Source organism: Siniperca chuatsi, linkage group LG4, assembly GCF_020085105.1.
Source record: "Siniperca chuatsi isolate FFG_IHB_CAS linkage group LG4, ASM2008510v1, whole genome shotgun sequence".
NCBI classification, from domain to species: Eukaryota; Metazoa; Chordata; class Actinopteri; order Centrarchiformes; family Sinipercidae; genus Siniperca; species Siniperca chuatsi.
Window position 1 is genome coordinate 32529544 of NC_058045.1, and position 20814 is coordinate 32550357.

Sequence of the window (20814 nt, forward strand, 5' to 3'; positions counted from 1 at the left end):
GAGTTGACTGATAGGATCGTGAAAATAATCTGCGACTCTTGTAATTTTTATTATATTTTATCAGAAAAACACCTGACCGGCTGTTCATCTGTACTTTCTTAGTTTCTTATTTCTCCTCTGATTGAATATCCCCACTGTTTAACAGTGTTTCCTGTTGTCTTCCTCAGGTGCATCGATCGGGGACGGTCAGTCTGCGGTCGCCAGCAACATCGCTAACACCACCTACCGTCTGCAGTGGTGGGACTTCACCAAATTTGACCTGCCTGAGATCAGCAACGGTACAACTCCTCACCTGCACTTTTCACTTTGTCCTGTAGTTTGTGAGGCCCTCTGAGATTTGACTATTAATGATGCAGCATTACTGGCAGTAGTTAAGAATTGGTTGTTAGTCAGAGCTGTTAACTGTTAGCTGTTTTTTTTTTTTTATTCATGTAGTTTTTAATCCTTTTTGTGTCCGTTTGTTCTTTATTTAGAGGTGGTGCCGTGCCCCATAGTTTACTTAACACTGAATACGTGCAATGGGCTGTAGTGGTATCAATCTGAACATCTGACTCTGAGAAGAAGAGGATTTCACAAAATTGCGAACTATTCCTTAATTGTATTAGTCTGTGTTTCAGTGTAGGACTTCAGTGGCCCATAATGTTGTAAATCAGTGGTTCCCAGCTGGGGAAGCACCGATCTGATACGCCCGACTGGTATTGGCACCGATGCTGACGTTATTAAATGGATCAGGTATCAGCCAATATGTAACTGATCCACATTACAGTTTGTTTGTCAGTGTAATTTTATAATTCAGTATTTCAGCTATCAGAAACATTCGTTCATTTATAGATATGGACTCCACAGTAATCCCCCGACCTCATGTTACCGTACATTAAAATGGTCCCAGTGAGGGCCACACAGATTTTAAAAGTGGGGGGGAAAGAGAGCGCCGGTATCGGCTTGAAAGAGAGCGCCGGTATCGGATTGATACTCTGTATCTGCAGATACCGTGAAAGGATAAGAGTCGGATCGGAGAGTCCTGAGTCGGGTCAGACCGCTCACAAGATGATTAGACATAAAGAAAGAACATTTTTTATCTCGCACAAAATTCTGTTTATTTTTTATGACTTATTTTTTTCTGTCAAATTGTGCATACTTTTATCTGTACAGGGCTCTGAAAATCATCAAAATGAAATAATCTGAGATGAACTGCTCATAACTCCCCGTGGCGGGCCGACTTAGAGGTTAAGGCAGCGACCATGAACCTGAAACTGAACTAACATCCCTGGTTGGTGTCCGGCTGGGGACATCTGTAGCGTGTTGTTCTCCATCTCCCCCTCCCCTCGTTTCCTGTCATCTCTCTACTCTCCACTTGATAATAAAAGCATAAAATGGCCAAGAATCTTTTTTTTAAAAAGCGCTTCGTTTTAAGGGGTCGTGAGCCAAAAAGTTTGGAAACCACTGGTGTAAGTGCTGCTGGAGACGTATTGATGAAGCAAATCTGTGAGAAATGCTGAAGAGATGTGTTTGTCTGCTATCCAGCCTCAGTCAACGTTCTGGTGCCAAACTGTAAGATCTACAACGATGCGAGCTGCGACATCTCTGCAGACGGGCAGCTGCTGGCGGTCTTCATTCCCAGCAGTCAGCGGGGTTTTCCAGATGAGGGCATCCTGGCCATCTACTCTCTGGCTCCCCACAACCTGGGAGAGATGCTCTACACCAAGAGATTCGGTACAGAATCCCTCTAAAGTTCAGCCTCTATCGGCAAACGCTGTAAATATGTTTATTATATGTTTGACGCAGTGACTGCCGAGGATTTAGTAGATTTTAGTTTTGCGTTAAGCGGATCTTGAATTATATTCAGATGTGAATTCTATTTCACATTGAAATGGCGATTTGGATTTTGCAGTTTTATGAACCTAATTATGCAGAAAGAATAGATTTATCTTGTGTAATGTTACCAATCAGATTACTGTAATGAAAAGGTTTGTTGTATTTCCTTCAACAGGTCCAAATGCTATCTCTGTTAGCTTGTCTCCGATGGGCTGCTATGTGATGGTCGGCCTGGCCTCTCGCAGGATCCTGCTGCATCCCACCACCGACCACATGGTGGCGCAAGTCTTCCGCCTGCAGCAGCCACACGGAGGAGAGACTTCCATCAGGGTGAGGCGGCACTGACAGAGCAGTCCTTATTCTACTGCCACAGTTAGCCCAATAATGCAGCAGGCACACGCAGGCCAGACCACCAGCAGCGTCTCACCGGGCGGGGGGAGACAGGAGCCGAGCGCCACGCTACGGCATTCCTCCTGCGAGCAGCAGCCTGGCTGTTCAGACCGGAGTCAGAACCAGAATCAGAAATACTTTATTGATCCCCGAAGGGAAACTCTTTGTTATAGCAGCTCGCCTTTACGTCAGTGCACACAGGAGAAAGTACCAGCAAAAAATATAATACACTATAAAACAGGTCAGAAAATACATTAAGTACCAGGTGGGTATAAGTATAAAATAAAATAAGTGTGAAGTACCAGGTGGGTTTACCGGCTGATGATGATAATAAGGTATAATAATACAATGTAATAATATAAGTAATAAGTAGTGGTGCAACAGCAGTAATGGAGGTATGAATAAGAAATAGGAAAAACTAAATATTGCACAGCAATACAGTATTAACACAGAATATTGCACAGTTAGTATGTATGACGGAGATGAATGATCAATGTCCAGTTCGGTGACCTAGGATCATACAGACTGACACTTCATCTCTCCACGCTGGTCAACAAGCGATTCTGCTCCTCTGCTCTTTTCTAATCACAATAAAGAGCTGATCTTTATAATAACCTCATGAATTTATAACTTGAAGCTTTCTGTTTCTGCGGGACGTCGCGTCTTCTGCAACATGTTAAAAGGATCCCTGATCTGAGGGGAGGGGCTCGTCTCTCTCGCTCGCTGTTTAGAGACGGCTGACAAATATGTGGAATAAGTACGTAATTTAAAAAACACAATCACAAACCGCAGTGATACTGTTTCTAATAAATATAGTGGGTGGGCAGATCTTTATTTCATCATGTCGGTGGAAAATATCACCCGGAGAACAGGAGGGGGAGGGGCAGAGAAATCAAAAGGGTTGGCAAGCATGGGATGTTATTTATCAGAGTCAGATCATTTATATCACATATAATATCAGTTCATATCGTTTCTAATAGATTATCAGTGTGTTTTCTTGCCAGATTTGCTCGCGGCACATGGAAAAAATAGACCAGAAGGCGAAACTATCGCGCTGTCTGAACAGTTGGTTAATGTGGGTTAAACAGCTCTGACAATCGTATCAGTATTAGTACTAATTCTGCTACTAACAGCATGACTAACAATACTGTAACGTCTCAGTCTGATGAAGACCTGAGTGAGAAAATCAACACCCAAAAATCAATGCACATTAAACTTTTATTCCATGAAGCTTTTTGCTTCATTTTTTGTAGTTTTTTTTCTGTATTGTGTCAATTTCATAATAATTAGTTTTAATGAATTCCATTAATTAATGTGTGACTGGGATATTGCTTCTGGCTTTGCGTTTTAAAATGTATTCATCACTTTATTTGTCCTCAAAGGGGAAATGTTTTTATCTGTCTGCTTTCACTGTTGCACAATAACAGATCGTATAAAAACAAAACCGAAGAATAGAAACAGGCAGGGAAATTATATAACATAACAAACATATTTCTGTTCTCCTCCGTTGTATTTGCAGGAGGCAGAAATCTCAGAAACAGATGTCTGCATGGATAAATGCCACAAAGTGGAAAATGTCCGTGTAATTTTGTAAACTTTCGATCAGAAAGAGAAAACGGAGAACTTGGCTGGATGTGTTTTGTGACACTCTGGGCCGATGAGAGACTTGTGTTTTAATTTGGTCTGCCATTGTTGTAGTCCTGAAAGAAAATGTTGTTTCTATGAAAAATAAGCTGAGATTTAAAAGTAAATGTATTCGAGCTGAAATGATTAGTCGATTAGTCAAATGACAGAAACTTAATTGGCAACTCTTTTGATAATCGATGAATCGATTTGTTGTTGTTTTATAGCAGCAGTGCCAGATATTTGCTGCTTCCAGCCTGTAAAATGTGAGGATTCACTCGGTTTCATATCGTTGTAAATTGTAAAAAGTCCTCGAGTTTTGGAGTGTGACCTCACCTTGAGCTCTGGGAAATTGTGACAAGCATTTTTTACTATTTTTTAGACGACGCAGTTAAATCAATTATGCAGAAAGTAATCAACAAGTTAATTGATAATGAAAATAATTAATTGCATCCCTAAAATATATCAGTTCAGTGATAATTGCAAACCCTCGTGTTTTCATATTCCTTGGAACTGTCAGTTTTGGAAAACTACATTAGAATGAGGAAGACTGCATAAGAAATCCCACGTTTAGTTTTTCGCCTCGATAATCTCTTTAAATTGCAGCTCAGCTTTGCTTCTCCAGTCAGCTGGTGATCGCTGCCGTGTGTAAATACAGCTGCTGTGCCTTTCAGATGGTGTTCAACGTGGTTTACCCCATGGCTCCAGACCAGAGGCGCCACGTCAGTATCAACTCTGCTCGCTGGCTGCCGGATCCAGGGATGGGTCTGGCTTATGGAACCAACAAGGGAGACCTGGTCATCTGCCGGCCTGTGTGAGTCTCCTAACGCTGTGAAAATGGAAACCAGAACTCATTAATTGGTTGTATTGCAAATCATGTTTTTATTGCTGTTTGGAGACGCAGACTTGCAGACACCGCTATTTGAATATATGCGTTCCACTGGTTCTGGGCCCCTGTTTATCAAGCATCACAGAATCTTAATCTGGGTTAATCTGGGACCAAAACCACTCCTACCTCAGAGTCGGACTGAGAGTTATTTTTATTTAAGTTTCCTACACTGGTGACTCCTGGGAGAGAGTGTGACAAAGTAGAAATTATGATGATGTGTCATTTTCAGACAAATGTGGTTTGGAGTATTCGATGAGGATTAAAGTCGAAATGCAGAAAATGGCGTGTAGGTTTTATGTGTCTTGAGAAGGGGGCAGGTGATGTAAGCTTGTTCTTCTCCCTGCTCCTTCTCCATCAGTGAATAATGTGTGTTATGTTGTCACAGATTGCAGGAAAGTTGTGTTACAGCACATAGTGAAGGTAGGCTGGGACACGTCACAAAAACCACGTAGAACAAATATAACAAATATATATATTTTCCACAGGCAACCAAACGAGACGCCAGACAAACTTGTGCTGCTGGTGGCTTAAAAAACAAATGTATTTGCAGATTAAGATGGTAGCCGAGGTAATTATCGTTTCAGCCGTATCCGGTCGCTTCATTTCATAATGCCTGTGTCTCGTCTTGCATGTATTGTGAAATGTTTTCAACATCATTGCTCGCTTTAGTCATGTTGAAAACTCACTGCGGACTGTGGTCACCTCGTGTTAAGTTCCCTACAGGTGGGAGCAATTATTTCTGTAATGTCACACAGTAACAATATGAACACATCTCTCAGATATTATAGTAAGTAAGTAAGTAACTTAATATCCTGTATTATCTGAATGCCATCCTCTGCAGCTCTCCTACATTTTGGCTGAGATAGGAGTCATTAACAGCTGATCAGATACTTTTACTCCTAGTCCTAAAGTCGCACCGAAAAGGCGTCACTCTGAGAACGTTTGCCAGTCGGGATCGATTGCTTGATAAATACGGACCCCGGACCCGGCCGAGTTATCAGGAACTAAGATTGATTTAATTATTTTAATCACTTCGGAGTCTTTGTGCATCCTTCCCTTAATTGGCTTCCACGCTAACTCTGCACTGCACTTGAACCAGAATGAATACAGATGTTGGCTTGACTTCAGAGAGCTTCCCTTCCACCCCCTCCACAATGAGAAGTGCTGATGCGATTATCCTAATGGTCAATCTGAACAGGAAGACCCTTAATTGGAGGTCTATTAGCGCTTTTAATGAGGTCGTGGTCTGTGTGATTCCACGAAGAAATCCCTCCTCTGCTTTTAACATCGTAAATGGAAGTGAATTAACAAGCTGTGTGTGTGTGTGTGTGTGTGTGTGTGTTTAGGTTCTATCGAAGCGATGGCGAGAGCCCCGCAGAGTCGAGCAGCGAACCTTTATTCTCCGTCAACAACAGTGGAACCAGCCGGACCCGAGGTCCTGACAGACCAGGGTGAGAACCTTCGGCCGCCTCTTCTCGTCTGCTCCTTTAAACTCTGTCCTGGTGTTTGTTGTTGTTGTTGGGCCTTGTTCTTCTTACGTCGATATTTGCGTTAACCTGATGTGACACAAGTCTGGATTTCTCCGTTCTTCAAAGCTGCCTGGGAATAATATACCTGTAGCTGTTGTCATAGCAACAAGCCAACACCTGCAAAAGTGCAGCTTATTGACATTTAGCTGGATCATGACCAAGAGTTTTTAGAGTAAATGTAAATGCCCACATATGAACCCATTTTCAGATGCAGACGATGATTTTAGATGAGATAGTTATTGAGAAACCATTATGATGTGTTGGTGTTATCACAATAAGTTTCACAATAAAGAGTTAAATGCCTTTTGTATGATAAAATACACAAATAAAATAGGTACACTTAAAATAAAAGGAACTAACCAACCTTATAAATGAAAGGCATGAACTCACTTTAAACTTTCTCAGTGGTAAAACATGAACATTTAACTGTGAATTCTCATTTGAACACTGAAATGTGTGAATTGTACTTGCCTTTATTTCAAAATAAGAGCACAAAGTTATTCAAGGTAACTTGAAAGAACCAAATTAGCTGCATGAGAATAAACTGGATCATTTAAGCTGATCACAACATGTTGAACAGGGCCCTGGTGTAGCGCTTGAGTGTTTATAACCTCTGGATGCTTAAATGCACCATGTGACCAAAAATGAACCAATACAAACTGAGGAATTAAAAGTAATGATGTAAAAGCAACGGAGAAACCTTTCGGAGAGGAGCTGTAGGTCGACATCTGAAAAGTAAATATTAACTAAAACTGTAAAATCATCATCTGTACCTTTTGACGGAATTTAGTTTTTACCCAGTATAACTTTTTGCAAAGTTTGCCTTGTGGAGTGAACTAATTTTAAAGCAAATTTATTTGGTAATTTTATTTTTGCTGTACTTAGCCAGCGTTGGAAATTAACGCTTGTCCACCTGCCACTGTGGCTGAGGTCAGGCTCATCTAATAAGCTAGGCTATGAAAAGGGAGCTAAGCTAGCTTTCATTCCCTGCAGGCGTCGTGGTGCAGCACAGACTGGCCAAGTAATGTTTCTTTGCAAATGCATCACATCACATCGCTGAATCAATCAACACACCTTAAATGTGAACTCCTGCTAAGAAGCGCTACATTGTTTTTCTGTGTCTGCGTTGTGGAATGTCACAAATCACTCGTTTACGCTACTTTTATTTACCCCTGGTGCTAGCTAACCCACAAATTCTGGTTCTGTAATGTTGTTTTAGGCCAAATCGCTCTGGCTGGAGACTGGACAGAGACATGGGTTTGATGAACGCAATTGGTCTTCAGCCCCGCCACCCCACCCCTTCAGTGACATCACAAGGAACCCAGACGCCAATCATCCAGCTGCAGAACGCCGAGACACAAACGGAGAGGGACCTATCAGAGCCCAGCGTCTCCCAGCCAGCACTCAGTACTGAAACTATAACACCTCCACTTTACCTGCTCCAACACACACTGCTAACTGCATAACACCTCCACTTTACCTGCTCCAACACACACTGCTAACTGCATAACACCTCCACTTTACCTGCTCCAACACACTGCTAACTGTATAACACCTCCACTTTACCTGCTCCAACACACTGCTAACTGCATAACACCTCCGCTTTACCAGCTCCAACACACTGCTAACTGCATAACACCTCCACTTTACCAGCTCCAACACACTGCTAACTGCATAACACCTCCATTTAACCTGCTCCAACACACTGCTAACTGCATAACACCTCCACTTTACCTGCTCCATCACACACTGCTAACTGTATAACACCTCCGCTTTACCAGCTCCAACACACTGCTAACTGCATAACACCTCCATTTAACCTGCTCCAACACACTGCTAACTGCATAACACCTTCGCTTTACCTGCTCCATCACACACTGCTAACTGTATAACACCTCCACTTTACCAGCTCCAACACACTGCTAACTGCATAACACCTCCATTTAACCTGCTCCAACACACTGCTAACTGCATAACACCTCCATTTAACCTGCTCCAACACACTGCTAACTGCATAACACCTCCATTTAACCTGCTCCAACACACTGCTAACTGCATAACACCTCCACTTTACCTGTTCCAACACACTGCTAACTGTATAACACCTCCACTTTACCTGCTCCAACACACTGCTAACTGCATAACACCTCCACTTTAACCTGCTCCAACACACTGCTAACTGCATAACACCTCCATTTAACCTGCTCCAACACACTGCTAACTGTATAACACCTCCGCTTTACCAGCTCCAACACACTGCTAACTGTATAACACCTCCGCTTTACCTGCTCCAACACACTGCTAACTGTATAACACCTCCACTTTACCTGCTCCAACACACTGCTAACTGTATAACACCTCCACTTTACCTGCTCCAACACACACTGCTAACTGTATAACACCTCCACTTTACCTGCTTCAACACACACTGCTAACTGTATAACACCTCCGCTTTACCTGCTCCAACACACACTGCTAACTGTATAACACCTCCACTTTACCTGCTTCAACACACACTGCTAACTGTATAACACCTCCACTTTACCTGCTCCAACACACTGCTAACTGTATAACACCTCCACTTTTCCAGCTCCAACACACTGCTAACTGTATAACACCTCCACTTTACCTGCTCCAACACACTGCTAACTGTATAACACCTCCACTTTACCTGCTCCAACACACTGCTAACTGTATAACACCTCCACTTTACCTGCTCCAACACACTGCTAACTGCATAACACCTCCACTTTACCTGCTCCAACACACTGCTAACTGTATAACACCTCCGCTTTACCAGCTCCAACACACTGCTAACTGCATAACACCTCCATTTAACCTGCTCCAACACACTGCTAACTGTATAACACCTCCACTTTACCTGCTCCAACACACTGCTAACTGTATAACACCTCCACTTTACCTGCTCCAACACACTGCTAACTGTATAACACCTCCACTTTACCTGCTCCAACACACTGCTAACTGTATAACACCTCCACTTTACCTGCTCCAACACACTGCTAACTGTATAACACCTCCACTTAACCTGCTCCAACACACTGCTAACTGTATAACACCTCCACTTTACCTGCTCCAACACACTGCTAACTGTATAACACCTCCGCTTTACCTGCTCCAACACACTGCTAACTGTATAACACCTCCGCTTTACCAGCTCCAACACACTGCTAACTGTATAACACCTCCACTTTACCTGCTCCAACACACTGCTAACTGCATAACACCTCCACTTTACCAGCTCCAACACACTGCTAACTGCATAACACCTCCATTTAACCTGCTCCAACACACTGCTAACTGTATAACACCTCCATTTACCTGCTCCAACACACTGCTAACTGCATAACACCTCCACTTTACCTGCTCCAACACACTGCTAACTGCATAACACCTCCACTTTACCTGCTCCAACACACTGCTAACTGCATAACACCTCCATTTAACCTGCTCCAACACACTGCTAACTGCATAACACCTCCATTTAACCTGCTCAACACACTGCAACTGCTGCTCCAACAACTGCTATAACACCTCCATTTAACCTGCTCCAACACACTGCTAACTGCATAACACCTCCATTTAACCTGCTCCAACACACTGCTAACTGTATAACACCTCCACTTTACCTGCTCCAACACACTGCTAACTGTATAACACCTCCGCTTTACCTGCTCCAACACACTGCTAACTGTATAACACCTCCACTTTACCTGCTCCAACACACTGCTAACTGTATAACACCTCCACTTTACCTGCTCCAACACACTGCTAACTGTATAACACCTCCGCTTTACCTGCTCCAACACACTGCTAACTGTATAACACCTCCGCTTTACCAGCTCCAACACACTGCTAACTGTATAACACCTCCACTTTACCTGCTCCAACACACTGCTAACTGCTAACACACTGCTAACTGTATAACACCTCCACTTTACCTGCTCCAACACACTGCTAACTGTATAACACCTCCACTTTACCTGCTCCAACACACACTGCTAACTGTATAACACCTCCACCTGCTCCAACACACTGCTAACTGTATAACACCTCCACTTTACCTGCTCCAACACACACTGCTAACTGTATAACACCTCCACTTTACCTGCTCCAACACACACTGCTAACTGTATAACACCTCCGCTTTACCTGCTTCAACACACACTGCTAACTGTATAACACCTCCGCTTTACCTGCTCCAACACACACTGCTAACTGTATAACACCTCCACTTTACCAGCTCCAACACACTGCTAACTGTATAACACCTCCACTTTACCTGCTCCAACACACTGCTAACTGTATAACACCTCCACTTTACCTGCTCCAACACACTGCTAACTGTATAACACCTCCACTTTACCTGCTCCAACACACTGCTAACTGCATAACACCTCCGCTTTACCTGCTCCAACACACTGCTAACTGCATAACACCTCCATTTACCTGCTCCAACACACTGCTAACTGTATAACACCTCCATTTACCTGCTCCAACACACTGCTAACTGTATAACACCTCCACTTTACCTGCTCCAACACACTGCTAACTGTATAACACCTCCACTTTACCTGCTCCAACACACTGCTAACTGTATAACACCTCCGCTTTACCTGCTCCAACACACTGCTAACTGTATAACACCTCCACTTTACCTGCTCCAACACACACTGCTAACTGTATAACACCTCCGCTTTACCTGCTCCAACACACTGCTAACTGTATAACACCTCCACTTTACCTGCTCCATCACACACTGCTAACTGCATAACACCTTCGCTTTACCTGCTCCATCACACACTGCTAACTGTATAACACCTCCATTTAACCTGCTCCAACACACTGCTAACTGCATAACACCTTCGCTTTACCTGCTCCATCACACACTGCTAACTGTATAACACCTCCGCTTTACCAGCTCCAACACACTGCTAACTGCATAACACCTCCATTTAACCTGCTCCAACACACTGCTAACTGCATAACACCTCCATTTAACCTGCTCCAACACACTGCTAACTGTATAACACCTCCGCTTTACCTGCTCCAACACACTGCTAACTGCATAACACCTCCACTTTACCTGTTCCAACACACTGCTAACTGTATAACACCTCCACTTTACCTGCTCCAACACACTGCTAACTGCATAACACCTCCACTTTACCTGCTCCAACACACTGCTAACTGCATAACACCTCCACTTTACCTGCTCCAACACACTGCTAACTGTATAACACCTCCGCTTTACCAGCTCCAACACACTGCTAACTGTATAACACCTCCACTTTACCTGCTCCAACACACTGCTAACTGTATAACACCTCCACTTTACCTGCTCCAACACACTGCTAACTGTATAACACCTCCACTTTACCTGCTCCAACACACACTGCTAACTGTATAACACCTCCACTTTACCTGCTTCAACACACACTGCTAACTGTATAACACCTCCGCTTTACCTGCTCCAACACACACTGCTAACTGTATAACACCTCCACTTTACCTGCTTCAACACACACTGCTAACTGTATAACACCTCCACTTTACCTGCTCCAACACACTGCTAACTGTATAACACCTCCACTTTACCTGCTCCAACACACTGCTAACTGTATAACACCTCCACTTTACCTGCTCCAACACACTGCTAACTGTATAACACCTCCACTTTACCTGCTCCAACACACTGCTAACTGTATAACACCTCCACTTTACCTGCTCCAACACACTGCTAACTGTATAACACCTCCGCTTTACCTGCTCCAACACACTGCTAACTGTATAACACCTCCACTTTACCTGCTCCATCACACACTGCTAACTGCATAACACCTCCATTTAACCTGCTCCAACACACTGCTAACTGCATAACACCTTCGCTTTACCTGCTCCAACACACTGCTAACTGCATAACACCTTCGCTTTACCTGCTCCATCACACACTGCTAACTGTATAACACCTCCGCTTTACCAGCTCCAACACACTGCTAACTGCATAACACCTCCATTTAACCTGCTCCAACACACTGCTAACTGCATAACACCTCCATTTAACCTGCTCCAACACACTGCTAACTGTATAACACCTCCACTTTACCTGCTCCAACACACTGCTAACTGCATAACACCTCCACTTTACCTGCTCCAACACACTGCTAACTGTATAACACCTCCGCTTTACCAGCTCCAACACACTGCTAACTGCATAACACCTCCATTTAACCTGCTCCAACACACTGCTAACTGTATAACACCTCCACTTTACCTGCTCCAACACACTGCTAACTGTATAACACCTCCGCTTTACCTGCTCCAACACACTGCTAACTGTATAACACCTCCGCTTTACCTGCTCCATCACACACTGCTAACTGCATAACACCTCCACTTTACCTGCTCCAACACACTGCTAACTGTATAACACCTCCACTTTACCTGCTCCAACACACTGCTAACTGTATAACACCTTCGCTTTACCTGCTCCATCACACACTGCTAACTGTATAACACCTCCATTTAACCTGCTCCAACACACTGCTAACTGTATAACACCTTCGCTTTACCTGCTCCATCACACACTGCTAACTGTATAACACCTCCGCTTTACCAGCTCCAACACACTGCTAACTGCATAACACCTCCATTTAACCTGCTCCAACACACTGCTAACTGCATAACACCTCCATTTAACCTGCTCCAACACACTGCTAACTGCATAACACCTCCGCTTTACCTGTTCCAACACACTGCTAACTGCATAACACCTCCACTTTACCTGTTCCAACACACTGCTAACTGTATAACACCTCCACTTTACCTGCTCCAACACACTGCTAACTGTATAACACCTCCGCTTTACCTGCTCCAACACACTGCTAACTGCATAACACCTCCGCTTTACCTGTTCCAACACACTGCTAACTGCATAACACCTCCACTTTACCTGTTCCAACACACTGCTAACTGTATAACACCTCCACTTTACCTGCTCCAACACACTGCTAACTGTATCAGATATTCTCCTTTGACGTAGAGACATTAGTTTTTTTCCTCAGTCTGTTATCACCCACATAGCTACTCTATCTGCACATGCTGTGTTCCTATCACTGTTACAACTAACCTGAATACCTGAGTAAAAAGCAAAAACACAGAATTTGAGACAGCTTGAAAGTGTGGCGAGAGATTTGGAGGTAGGTGAGATAAATACCTAACCTGTGTGTAGTAATATTCAAATACTAAACCTTTATTTTGGCCTCGCCCTCCGACCCCACCGCCTTTGGCCCGCCTACAAAAACGTTGATCCGTGGTGCAACAGAGGTTGGGAACACCTGGTTTAAACATCACCCAAGTGAAAGAAACTGAGATTTGTTTTGTAGATTTATTTCACCAGAACTCATGATATCTAAGATGTACATAGATATCATGAGGTGACAGTGGAGATGTGTTTACCTGCAGACTGTGGGGATGTCAGCCATGTTGGTGTCAGAGACGAAGAATTAAACGAATCGGTCGCTTAATCAATTAGTTAATTGACCAATTAGTTTGAAAATTGATTTTGATAATCAATTCATTGTTTAAAGCAAAAATTACAAAATATTTAGTGGTTCCAGCTTCTCAGATGCAAAGATTCGCAGCTTTTCGTTGTTTTCTATGATAGTTAATTGAATATATTTTGGTTTTGGACAAAAAAATAAGCAATTTAAATTTGTCAACTAGCATTCTGGCATTTTTTTCACTTTTACATTTTCTGATATTTTTTAGACGATTAATCAAGAAAATAATCGGCAGACTAATTTATACTGAGTATAATCATTAAGTGCAGCCCATCATCCTTCAGTGTCTTTAGTCTCGAGTCTGTAAATATCTTTTGTTTTGAAGTCAGCTGAGACATTTGCTTGTTTATTGTTACGTGTTTTACAGTCTGGATATAATGAAACACTCTTCAGGAGTCAATAGGAAAGTATCAACGAAACACTGACATCGCTGTAAGACATAGTCGTGCTGCCATGAGATGTAACCCTGTATACTGACACTTGTTTTTAGTGTTTCAAGACTGTAGTTTCTTTTAAAGGATCGTTGAACTTCTGTTCAGCGTGATCTTTGCTTCTTTCCTCAGATGCCCCTCCTGAGACTCCATCCACGAGTGGAGCAGCTCCGGGGCAGATGGAGGCGTCTCAGACCAGCAGAGCTCAGGATGGTGGCCAGGGTGAAGCTTCGGCAGAGGCTAACACATCCGCCGCTAGTACCGGTACTGCTCCACTGTCTGCTACACAGCCACACTGAGGGTTTAACACCACTTTATTAACTCCATGTGTTCTGTTGTGATATACATGTGACTTTACAGCATTTGCTAAACGTGTATACTAGTTCCCTAATTGTCTCCATTTTAAAATACTTTCAGTTAATGCATCCTGTTTGATGAAAGAATCCGATCTCGCACTTTAAGTTACTCCAGTGCGATAAACCTCTTCTGGTTTAAAACAGGCTGTTAATTTAAAGATTTAATCATTTGTGTAAAGTTTTGTAGACTGACGGTGTTTATTCCCCTTTTTATGGGATTTTGAGAACAGCCCCTTCTCCAATGTAATGATTATAGACTTACTGAACTCTAACAGCGTATAATAAACATCTGCGCAAGTAACGCTACCTTTGTTTATACTAACCAAAACCAAGTCGTGTCTACAACGCTACTGAGAGCAAAGCTATCGGTCAACCCAGCTTTTATATGAGGGAAGGGAAGTGTCCTCCGAGCATCAGAAACGACTCCATGGCGACATTATACTTCCTGTTTACATCCCCCAAAGCACGAAAACGGTAGTTACGAAACTTAGAGCATGATTATCTACCAAATAGAAGTAAGACAAAGAATAATAAGTTTAAAAAAAAACCCAGTTGTCTGGTTTGCCTGAGGTGGAGCTCACAGTGTCCAACTTGGAAAACTGAAGTGTCAGATCGTTGAAGGATAAAATGTGTGCAGCGTGACTTGAATTCTGTGAGTGAGCGTTGAATGTTGAAGTGACCTCTGCTGTTGTCGCTCTCGTTGGTCCAGGAGAGTCTCCAGAGTTCGGCTCAGGCGAAGACGCTCTGGCACGAATCCGCCGGCTGATCGCTGAGGGCGGCATGACGGCTGTGGTCCAGCGGGAGCAGAGCACCACCATGGCCTCCATGGGCGGCTTCGGAAACAACATCATCGTCAGTCATCGCATCCACCGCGGCTCCCAAACGGGCACCGGGGCCTCCAGGCCTGCAGCTGACCCCACCATGACGGCTCCCTCCACCTCAGGTCCTCTCCTCATCACCCAACCCCAGATCCAAACCTACGCCCCTCCCCAGGCTTCCAACCCGTCGGAACAGCTCGCTCCCATGTGGGGCCCCCAGGTGCTGTCGGGCCCCCAGCCCTCCGGCCTCTCTCTGGCCGTGGACATGGACGATGTGTTTGACGGGGGGCGAACAGACGATGACTCCCTGCCGGGTCCCTCCTCCTCCCTGCTGTTGTCTTCCCCCTCTTCCTCCTCCTCCTCCTCCTCCTCTCACAGCCCCCTCCCCGGCGGTGGCCGCGAGGGCGGCCCCAACAGTTACCCCGGCGACCCGTACAGCAGGTAGTTCTCCTATTGGCCAAGAGAAGCAGAGCGTTGGCCGATGGGTTTAGCAAAGGACGCTCCTCAAAGCCTTATCTCACAAAGAAATGGGTGCTGCTTCGACTCTGCACGGGGTCTCCCGCCTGGAAAAGAAGGGACACAAGAACCCCGCCTCACCCCACCTCACCCCTGAACCGTCAGTGGCATTGGCGTGCACTTCCTCTGCACTTCAAAAAACCGGACTGAAGCTGAACCGCGATCATTCCTCGTCAGAAAGGGCTTCTACTTGAACGGAGGCCAGTTAGCGCTGAGCTCCTCTCCGCCCGTTTCTCTTTAAGTATCAGTATCATGATGGAAGAAGACAAGGTTCCTGTTTATCAAAGTGCCATGTCTGGGCGGCGGCGGGGGAGGGGGGGGGGAGGGGGTGTATCTCTTTCTCACACACACATTTACTCCAACGTGCTGCATTCGGTGCCATGTGATGTTGAAATTTGATGTGAAATAGTGTGTGATTGAAGTGTTTAAAAAGTAAATTCAGCACTACTTTATTTTGAAGCCTGTTTTTGTACCGTGTGTAATTATGTTTGACAACAAGAAATCGTGTCGGAGGCTGAACTCTGTATCACAGCCTGCAGTTAATGGCGGATGTTTCTGTGTCCCACCACGAGGAAGATCAATCATCGCAGACTGAACGGACATCTGAGACTGAATGAGCTGAATCTCCTGCATGTCTTTTCAGTAATGCTGCAGTTCATATAATCATTCGTTTTGGGGGGGGGGGGTTGTTCTTTTCTTTTGGTTGTTTTGTTTTTGTTTTTGTTTTTTTTTTTTTAATGGCTGAAGAGGAGAAGAACAATTTCCTGTTTGGGGGAGGGGTGGATTCATCATGCCCTGCTCCAAACCCCCACCCCTCTAAAAACCCACCCAACCCAGTTGCACTATAGTGTGTTTGGTGCTAAGAGAGGCCTGGATGGACGTGTGTGTGTTTGTGTGTGTGTGTTTGGAGCTGGCTTTGTTGTCTCAAGCTGAAAATACACAACAGAACGTCTCCGATCACTGAAACCACATTCAGAGGTGGCGAGAGTCATGTGACCTCGCGTTTTCTGACCACTGAGCAGAAACTTGCAAATTTAGCTCCCATTCATCTGTGGCTGAAACTAACAGTTGTTTCATTGCCTGTTAATCTTCAGACAATTTTGTCCATTCATCGTTGAGTGCGCACACTGTCAGCAAATTGTGAGAAATGCACTTCACAAGCGACGATTTCAAATGACTTATTTTGTCCACACAGAAGAGTAAAAAAAAAAAACAGAAAATATTTACAGTTGAGATGGAACCAGCGAGTTTTTGCTTAAGAGTCCTCCACTGATTCATCATCACACTTCTTTAACACTGTCAGACTCGATCCAGATCGATGCAGCGGGAACCAGAGATATCGTCTTTTTTTTATTCCACACATTCTTCTTCCAGGTCAAAACCTGCCGCCTACATTACCCACAATGCAACTCGCCACCCCACCAATTCAAGTTCTGCATTCAACACACGAAAACAAACAAACGACTGCTTAAAGGATCGTATCAGTTGAGGTTCAGTTTATTCTTTGGAAACAGTTGATTGCTTGTCCCGCTGTCTTCGCTGATAAAGCTGCTTAAATTAGTGAAGTCGCTCACCGGTTTATTTAAACTGGTCCTTGTGTGTTGCGTTAATGTGTGACTCCTGAGTTCTGGAGGTGTTGATGTTGAGAAACATTTGTCTGGAGAATCTGTTGAGCTCGTCCGTCTCGTGCGTTGTGGTAGACGGCGGAGGGGACAGCTGGGTCATCGGCAAAGTCTTTAAGACGCCTGAACAAGGTCCACTGGCTGCGTGTGGGTCTAACGTCTGTGGTTTGATCCGGTGTACAGTGAGGAGGAAGAGGCGCTGAATAAACGGGGACCACAAAAACACTCCAGAGTTCAAATTAACACAAATTAAATGAGAAGTTTGTTCTTGTGAAAGTCGAATATTGTTGCTTCAACAGTGGAGCTCTGTGGCTCAGAGGAGGAAGATCCATCAGCTGTGATTCACACACACGATACCTGTTAGCAGAGACGTTCACTGCTGTTTGAGTCTGAACGTGAGATTTGATGAGCAGAAGAAAAACATAGAAGATCACCAGACTTATGTCCTCTGAAAAGGATCCACAGAGTTTAACCTCCATTTGAAAAGGTCAAAAAAATGTAAAACGTACATGATTTGGAGCTAAAACGGTTACAGTCGCCCTGATGTGGTCGTTTTAACCTGAGGGTGTTAGTGTGAGCAAATGAGCTTTGAGTTTAGGGGAAAATCTTTTGTGTGTGTTTAGTTCTTTAATAAGTGTAGAAGTGAAATCTGCTCACAGGTCAGTGGAGACGAAAACGAGCCGTCTCATAATCTGAATATATGTGGATGTAAGTGGTGGACAGAGGGGGGAGGGGTGTGTGTGTGTGTGTGTGTGTGTGTGTGTGTGTGTGTGTGTGTGTACACTAAGCGTGCTGCTGTACAAGTGTGTGTTTGTGTTGTAGTGTGTAGTAGTGGGGAGGGCAGGAGACACATGTAGCATCTCTCTGCTCCGGTCTGTCACCCGTCGGGGGACGTGGTCTCTGTCTGATGGCTCTCTTCCACTGCAGGAACTGAGACCTGAACCTGTAAGGTCCTGGTTCTGGGTTCTGCCTTGTTTTTCCACTGCGTTTTACAGACCACGACGTTTCAGATTAACGTCGTTGAAAAGGCGACGACGTCTTCGTTTTTATGTTCTGTTCGGTCAGCGAGTTGTGGGACAAACGTGGTCAAACATCAGTGTCGTTAAAGTGACAGTAGAGCCCCGTCCACAGTAGGTGGTCAGGACATGAGACTGACCCCCGAGCCCTTCAGGACGGGACTCCTGGTCCTGGTCTCTCTCTGCTTCGTACGTCAGGAAACATGCTGCTGCTCAGTTCTCCCCTGAATGTCTGTACGGTCACGTGACGTACGAATACTCCCTCCGTTCGGCTTCGTTCGGCGCTGAGCGGCGGATGTGCTCGGTCGGCCGATAGAAACGCTGCTGCACTGTTTGGGAATGGAGAAGTTACAATTCTAGCAGTGTTTCCTCACTATTTTCAGTTCATTATCACACTACCAGACTACGAACTGTCTGAAGCGTCGCTCTGATCGATATTTATTTATTATCAGAGCCGTGACATCGCCTCCTTTTTCGAGACAATTTATTTGAACGGAAACGAAAAGTGAGCGACGCTTTAGAAGACGAGGGCGTGACGGTGAAGAAGCCGAGGGGAGGAAATGATTCCCGAAGTGATGGAGCGTTTGGTCTCCCGCTACTCCGACTACACGCAAACATTTCAGTACTGGAAATGTCGGAAACAGCAACGCTCGTTTTAAACTTTGAAGGTCAAACAACATACAGGTCAAAAACAGAAGAAGCAGCAAAACACACGTGTTGATATCATGAATCTGAATACGGAAACAAACTTCCTCGCAGTGTTTTATCTAAACGCGTCCAGCGTTACTAACAAAGCAGCTGTTACCTGAACCTCCATTCAGTATTTAGTCTCACCTCCTGATCCAGGAAGTCGCCCCCCAAACCAAAGCGGAACCAGAGACCGTGAATAAACCTGAAGTTCCTGTGGTGAAGGCCTGTGATGCCCCCCCCCCAAACTCCTGCAGAAGAAAACTTGAATTTTTGATCAAGTGCTACTTTTCCTTTCCAGCCTGAGACTGTACAGCCGCCGACGCTCTGCTGGGTTTTAATTTGTTTTTTATTGTTATTCCACATGTGTGTAGCCACACACACACACATGCACACACACACACACATGCACACACACAGCTGCATAGAGGTTCATGTACTAGTGTTGAAGTTGTGTGTGTGTGTTTCGGGGATGGGGGGTGGACGTATGAAAATGAAGATGACGAGGAGGGAGAGCCCTGATTGGAGCTGTGCAGAGACACTGTGTGATTCGAGACAGAGCTGTTTACTTTTTATTTTTTATTTAACCTTTTATTTTCTGCAGGTTAGTCCAGGTGAGATCAGGGATCTTGTTTCCACGGCGACCTGGCGAGGACAGCGGCTGCATGTAAGAATCTGTCTGAGAGACGAACACAAACTGATCTGAATGCTCCTCCTGGCTTTACTTGATTCATGAACATTTTAAAAACGGTTTGTGTGGGTGATCTTACGTCTTTGTGTGTGTTTGTTCGGGTTATCGGGGCGATTTCTGTCCCCCCCTCCCTGCGAATGATGAAGCGAGCACCATCGTATCCAACGATGCAACTGGTCAAAAACAAAGGTACAACTGTCACCGAACCCCTGCTACGTCCGACTGCGGAGTTTGTACAGCTCCAATGAGATTCTTTGCTTTGACTTTTAGACGTGATGTAATTAAAGAGCTTTGAGAGTTTTTCTGTGATCGGATGAAGTTGTTGAAGATTATTGAGTAAAGCTTCCTAAACGGCCGATCAGCTGTTTGTGTTTGGATAATGATGTGTTTTAAAAAGTGAAAGTGGAACAGTTTCTGGTAAAATATCCAGATCTCTAATCAGATCTTTTATCTCCTGTTTATCTCAGCTTTTATTAGCGAACGGTGATGTAAGAACACACTCAGGTAGTCGCTTAGATTAACAACTAATAAATAATTTATCGGGCAAAACTTGACTTTTAGTTCTTTGGCTGTTCGTCTTTGAGTTCATTAACTCTTCAAGTTCAACTTCTGTTAAAGATCTAAGCTGAAATACACTTAATAAGGAATTCAAAAGGCCAGTGGTAGCCACATGGTGGCCAGTTGGCCAAATCCGGCCCTCCAACAAAAATATTTGGCCCCCCATCGACTGCAGGTAACAATGTAAATAACAGACTTGTGTAAATCCCAATAAACGTCACCTTGTTTCAACAAATGTGATCAGTGATTTGCGTCTCAAACGCAGCAGGCCGCAGTTTATTGGCTGTTAC

General features: G+C 44.3%; 1 protein-coding gene across 5 annotated transcripts in view; it reads left to right on the top strand.

The window, feature by feature from the left end:
- The window catches only part of ambra1b (autophagy/beclin-1 regulator 1b), a 39503-nt gene extending 18748 nt beyond the window's left edge, over nt 1–20755 (top strand). For 4 of the 5 annotated variants that reach the window (XM_044192212.1, XM_044192211.1, XM_044192213.1 and 1 more), the window contains 8 exons: nt 168–278; nt 1525–1713; nt 1991–2145; nt 4503–4642; nt 6064–6168; nt 7466–7653; nt 14393–14524; nt 15326–20755. In XM_044192212.1, coding sequence (XP_044048147.1) covers nt 168–278; nt 1525–1713; nt 1991–2145; nt 4503–4642; nt 6064–6168; nt 7466–7653; nt 14393–14524; nt 15326–15879 — 1574 coding nt within the window. In that variant the 3' untranslated portion in view covers nt 15880–20755. The remainder of the gene's footprint in view (nt 1–167; nt 279–1524; nt 1714–1990; nt 2146–4502; nt 4643–6063; nt 6169–7465; nt 7654–14392; nt 14525–15325) is intronic. The other variant, XM_044192209.1, reaches the window with a different exon arrangement.
- Nucleotides 20756–20814: the final 59 nt, after the last annotated feature.